At 48.6% G+C, this 6,182-nt stretch overlaps 1 protein-coding gene across 1 annotated transcript in view; it reads left to right on the top strand.

The window, feature by feature from the left end:
- The window catches only part of LOC308117581 (drebrin-like protein B), a 17,605-nt gene extending 13,171 nt beyond the window's left edge, over positions 1-4,434 (top strand). The window contains exons 4-14 of the mRNA XM_080476539.1: positions 321-395; positions 673-816; positions 934-1,011; positions 1,163-1,314; positions 1,381-1,435; positions 1,561-1,617; positions 2,612-2,711; positions 3,317-3,421; positions 3,661-3,744; positions 3,830-4,057; positions 4,175-4,434. Coding sequence (XP_080332665.1) covers positions 321-395; positions 673-816; positions 934-1,011; positions 1,163-1,314; positions 1,381-1,435; positions 1,561-1,617; positions 2,612-2,711; positions 3,317-3,421; positions 3,661-3,744; positions 3,830-4,057; positions 4,175-4,311 — 1,215 coding nt within the window. The 3' untranslated portion in view covers positions 4,312-4,434. The remainder of the gene's footprint in view (positions 1-320; positions 396-672; positions 817-933; positions 1,012-1,162; positions 1,315-1,380; positions 1,436-1,560; positions 1,618-2,611; positions 2,712-3,316; positions 3,422-3,660; positions 3,745-3,829; positions 4,058-4,174) is intronic.
- The last annotated feature ends 1,748 nt before the right edge of the window (positions 4,435-6,182 follow it).

The raw sequence follows: 6,182 nt of genomic DNA, 5'->3' as shown, positions 1-6,182 counted from the left end.
GTGTCTCGTTGCCCCCCTTACCACTCCGACCACACATCCTACCACTGACACAGTCCCCCCACCAGTATACAGAGTCGATACGAGACCACAGTGTCCCGCCAATCGCTTGCCAACCCTGGTAGCTGCAGTATGCATGCCCCGCTCCCACCCCTCGTCACGATACCTGAACAGCCCCATGTCACCCAGCTTCCAGAGGAGCCAGCGGCGCCACACCAGCCATGTCACCACCCCACCACCGGCACTGGAACACACCACACACACACACACCACACTATTGCCTCCCTGTTACAGTCGTGTGTGTGTGTGTGTGTGTGTTGCAGACAGGTGAAGGTGTGAAAGACTCTCGTAAAGGAATGTGTGCGAATCATCTGAGCTCCATCGCTTCATTTCTGAAGGTCAGTGCACACACACACACACACACACACACACACACACACACACACACACACACACACACACACACTGCTCCTCCAGGCAGCAGCAGGTGGAGAGTCAACGTGGAGGAAGAACGAGGATTTAAAAAAAAAAAATTCATTTTAGTTTTTTCACTGAAATGAAGTTGTAGAACTTTATTTATTCTGGTTCTGATCCAACGAACCTGCAGCACGCAAACCGTGTCTGTGTCTGTGTCTGTGTCTGTGTCTGTGTCTGTGTCTGTGTCTGTGTGTCCAGGGGGCCCATGTGACCATCAACGCCCGTGACGAGCAGGATGTGGAGCCGGAACTCATCCTGAGCAAAGTGTCTAAAGCTTCTGGAGCAAACTTCAGCTTCCATCAGAGAGACGAGGCGTTCAGGGACACTCCCAGAGAACCAGTGGTGACACACGCACACACACACACACACACACACACACACACACACACACACACACACACACACACACACACAGCTACACAATGACACAACCACAATAAGCTCCGCCCCCTCCTGCAGGGCTCTGTGTATCGAAAGACCAATGCGGTGGATGAAATCCAACAAACAAAGAAGGATGACTTCTGGGCCCAAACTCAGGTCTCACACACACACACACACACACACACACACACACACACACACACACACACACACACACACACACACACACACACACACACACACACACACACACACACACACACACACACACACACACACACACACTGAGGGAATGTGTCCTCCTCAGAGGGATGAGGAGCTGCGTCTCCGTGAGGAGAAGAAACGGACACAGGAGGAGAAACTGAAGGTGGAGAAGGAGAGAAAAGAGATGGAGGAGAAACAGATGAAAGAACTAGAAAGAAGAGCGAAAGAGAGGGCAGCTCAGATCGAGGAGGAGAGGTGAGGAGGAGGAGGAGGAGGAAGAGGAGGAGGAGGAGAAGTTACTCACATGTTTGATTTTTGCAGACGTGTACTGAATCAGAGGGAGGAGGAGGAGAGAAAGGAGGAGGAGGACCGACAGGTAAGGAGCGTTCCATCACTTTCACTCCAGGAGGAGGAGGAAGACGAGGATGATGAGGGGGAGGTGGAGGAGTGAACTTCCATCTAAACAGAGATTCAAATCAACTCTGTATTTATTTGTTGTAGAATCTGCAGGATGTCCGGAATGAGAGAACAGAGAGGGACTGGAGACAGGAAGCCAAGGTGAGTCCCTGAATGCAACACGAGGCGTTCACTGACCAGGTTCAGTCCCTGAATGCAACACGAGGCGTTCACTGACCAGGTTCAGTCCCTGAATGCAACACGAGGCGTTCACCGACCAGGTTCAGTCCCTGAATGCAACACGAGGCGTTCACCGACCAGGTTCAGTCCCTGAATGCAACACGAGGCGTTCACCGACCAGGTTCAGTCCCTGAATGCAACACGAGGCGTTCACCGACCAGGTTCAGTCCCTGAATGCAACACGAGGCGTTCACCGACCAGGTTCAGTCCCTGAATGCAACACGAGGCGTTCACCGACCAGGTTCAGTCCCTGAATGCAACACGAGGCGTTCACCGACCAGGTTCAGTCCATGAATGCAACACGAGGCGTTCACCGACCAGGTTCAGTCCCTGAATGCAACACGAGGCGTTCACCGACCAGGTTCAGTCCATGAATGCAACACGAGGCGTTCACTGACCAGGTTCAGTCCATGAATGCAACACGAGGCGTTCACCGACCAGGTTCAGTCCCTGAATGCAACACGAGGCGTTCACTGACCAGTGTGTGACGATAAATTGTCCCAGAAATTATTGCGATAAACGATAATATTGCCATTTTGATACCATTTTTCCACTAATATATTAAGAATGGTATAATAATGCAAGTAAACCCTTTTCAAGATAAATAAACTTTTATTTCTTAAGAATATTTAAAATTGGAATATTATGAAAAAATAAAGAATCAAAACCACCTCATCTGTCCTTCTCCTTCTCAGGGGGTCTCCTGCTGCTCTCAGGTGTGCCAGGTGTCATTTTTAATTATCGTTTAATTCATTGATTTATTGATTATCACGACAGGCCTAACGAGGCGTTCACTGACCAGGTTCAGTCCCTGAATGCAACACAAGGCGTTCACTCGCTATGGTTTCAGAGGCGGAGTTACCCAGGTGCATTGTGGGAACTGTAGTTCTATTTTGTGACTCCTCTTCCTCCTCAGGAGGCCAAAGCTCTGATTGGTCAGCGGTCGTTTAATCCTCGAGACGCGTTTGAACAGAGAGGTCAAGGAGAGAGGTCGTCCGCTCCTGCATCCTCACCAGGTAAGCAACAGCAACAACAACAACAACAACAACAACAACAACAACAACAACAACAACAACAACAACAACACTGGGTTTTCTTTTATCAAGGTACTGTAACTTTAGGATTAACTTCAGGATTGTATTCTAGATTAACTTCAGGATTAACTCTGGTGTATATTCAGGATTAACTGGTTTATATTCTGGATTCTCTTCAGGATTAACTGGTTTATATCCTGGATTCTCTTCAGGATTAACTGGTTTATATTCTGGATTCTCTTCAGGATTAACTGGTTTATATTCTGGATTCTCTTCAGGATTAACTGGTTTATATTCTGGATTCTCTTCCGGATTAACTGGTTTATATTCTGGATTCTCTTCAGGATTAACTGGTTTATATTCTGGATTCTCTTCAGGATTAACTGGTTTATATTTTGGATTCACTTCAGGATTAACTTCATGATTTTATTCTGGATTAACATCAGGATTAACTGGTTTATATTCTGGATTAGCTCTGGTCTATATTCTGGATTAATTTCAGGATTAACTCTGGTTGGCCAGAAGACAAATAAACTGACCTTCCACAAAACAGTAATGACAACATGATGTTTGTGTTTCTCCATCAGGGAAGCTGCAGAGTCCGTTTCTGTCTCAGATTAACCGGACGACGTCTGCAGTCGTCACCCCTCAACCGACTGTTTCCCCAACAGTCTCACCTGTACAGCCTCCAGGTAACAGTCTCACCTGTACAGCCTCCAGGTAACAGTCTCACCTGTACAGCCTCCAGGTAACAGTCTCACCTGTACAGCCTCCAGGTAACAGTCTCACCTGTACAATCGGCAGCATGATGAAAGCAGTGATGTCAGCAGGTTTTTGGAGGAGGGAAGCAGACAAAACAGGCTGAGGTCTCCCTCAGGTGTCGTCTTCCTTCTGAAATACACTGAATTTGTCTGTTGACCTCTGACCTCAGAGAACCTGTACACTGCAGAGGAGGAGCAGGAGGAGCAAGAGTGGTCAGATGAGTTTGATGATGATGCAGCTGATGCTCCTTCAGGTCTGAGCAATTTTCTACTTCCTGTTACATGTTCAGACACTTCCTGTTTCCTGTTCCTGAGACGTTGCTCTCTGCTCTCCCTCAGAATTTCCAGCTCAAGATGATCTGTACGACACACTGCCTCAGCCAATCACAAGCCAGGATGGTCTGTCCGACACGCTGCCTCAGCCAATCAGGAGTGACCACGGTGACCACGGTGACCACGGCGACCACAGTGACCACGGCAACCACTACGACCAGGGCGACCACAGTGACCACGGCGACCACGGCGACCGGGGTGTCTGTGCTCGAGCCGTGTACGATTATCAGGCCGGTACGAACACATTCCTTCCTCCTAGTCTCTGTGGTTTGTTTCCTGTTTAGACTGCCATCTAGTGGAGAGACTGTGTGCTGCTCCTCGCTCGATCGATCTTTATTTGTGGCTCCATAGCGGATGACACGGAAATCACCTTTGACCCAGATGACATCATCACCCACATCGACATGCTGGACGAGGGCTGGTGGCGAGGCTACGGTCCGGACGGACGCTACGGGATGTTCCCAGCCAACTACGTGGAGCCTCTTTAAACCTGTTTCTAAAATCAGCGATTGGTTCTGGAGATTCATGACATCATCACTGATTGGTTCTGGTTTATGTGTCTCATTAATTCTCAAAAAGTCATCAGCAATAAACTTCTTTGTGAGTCTCAGCGTGTCGTCATTTCTCTCTGTTGGTTTGGGTTTCACCCAAATAAAACCAGTTTAAAACGGATTTAATAAACCCAGTGCTAGGGGACTCAGGTCTGTCGGGGGGGACACTGAGGTATTTAAGGATACAGAGGCGCTGCAACGGGGTAGGCAACACAGGCAATTGCCTGGGGCCCCTAGCTGAAGGGGCCCCCGAGGGACGGCTGACATCGGTCAATTTCAATGACAAAATAATGTAACTGCTTTGAGACGCTGCAACGACAGCGCATCGACAATCCCCCTCACGGGGCCCTTTTCAAGTAATCACTGGCTAGGTGCTAGTAGGGGGGCCCCCGTGAGACGGCAGATATCAGCGACACAACTCTAAACCTCCAGGACACGTTACAATGACACATCGAGAACCTCCCTAATGGGGCCCCACTACTACCCCGCATCAATGTGCACTCCTTGTTGTCAAACACACTGAAAATATGAAGCCAACAAATCCCTCAGGACATGAAACGACAAGAAAAAACCAGAAAACAGGATGAAAACAAAAAACATGATTGTGGTAAGTGAGTGTGTGAGCTGTGTGTGTTACATTATTAAAAAGTTAGTCCCAGTTAGTCCCAGACACTTTGTCCTAAACTCCCAGTCGTCCACCATCATCACCAGAAAAGTTCCCTGCACATTTAAGTCTGTGAAGTGAATTCAGCCATTTTCCTCTAAACACATTCATAAAGTTTGTGTGTGTGTGTGTGTGTGTGTGTGTGTGTGTGTGTGTGTGTGTGTGTGTGTGTGTGTGTGTGTGTGTGTGTGTGTGTGTGTGTGTGTGTGTGTGTGTGTGTATTTACACTACCGTTCAAAAGTTTGGGGTCTCCCAGACAATTTTGTGTTTTCCATAAAAAGTCACACTTTTATTTACACACTAGTTGTAAAATAAATAGAAACTATCGTCCAGACACTGACAAGGTTAGAAATAATCATATTTATATGGAATAATAATTTTTTCTTTCAAACTTTGCTTTGGTCAAAGAATCCTCCATCTGCAGTAATCCCAGTATTGCAGTACTTTGGCCTTCCAGCTGTTAATTTGTTGAGGTAATCTGGAGGAATGTCACCCGACACCTCTAGAAGCTCCTCCCACAAGTTGGACTGGCTGGACGGACACTTCCTGCGTCCCATACGGTCAAGCTGCTCCCACAGCAGCTCAATGGGGTTTAGATGTGGTGACGGTGCTGGCCACTCCATTCCAGATAGAATACCAGCTGCCTGCTTCTCCTCTAAATACTCCTCCACCCTCTGGAGGTGCTCTGGCTCATTGTCCTGTTGGAGGATGAAACTGGCTCCAACCAAGCGCTGTCCTCAGGGGACGGCATGGCGCTGGAACATGGAGTGATAGCCTTCCTTATTCAAAATCCTTTTCCCTGAACAAACCTCCCACCTTACCAGCACCACAGTAACCCCACACCATCACCTTACCCCACCTTACCAGCACCACAGCAACCCCACACCATCACCTTACACCACCTTACCAGCACCACAGCAACCCCACACCATCACCTTACCCCACCTTACCAGCACCACAGCAACCCCACACCATCACCTTACCCCACCTTACCAGCACCACAGCAACCCCACACCATCACCTTACCCCACCTTACCAGCACCACAGCAACCCCACACCATCACCTTACCCCACCTTACCAGCACCACAGCAACCCCACACCATTACCTTACCCCACCTTACCAGCACCACAGCAACCCCACAC

This window comes from Lipophrys pholis, assembly GCF_963383615.2.
Source record: "Lipophrys pholis genome assembly, chromosome: 12".
Taxonomy (NCBI): Eukaryota; Metazoa; Chordata; class Actinopteri; order Blenniiformes; family Blenniidae; genus Lipophrys; species Lipophrys pholis.
Note: the sequence above shows the minus strand (reverse complement) of the source record. Positions and strands in the feature narration are given on the sequence as shown.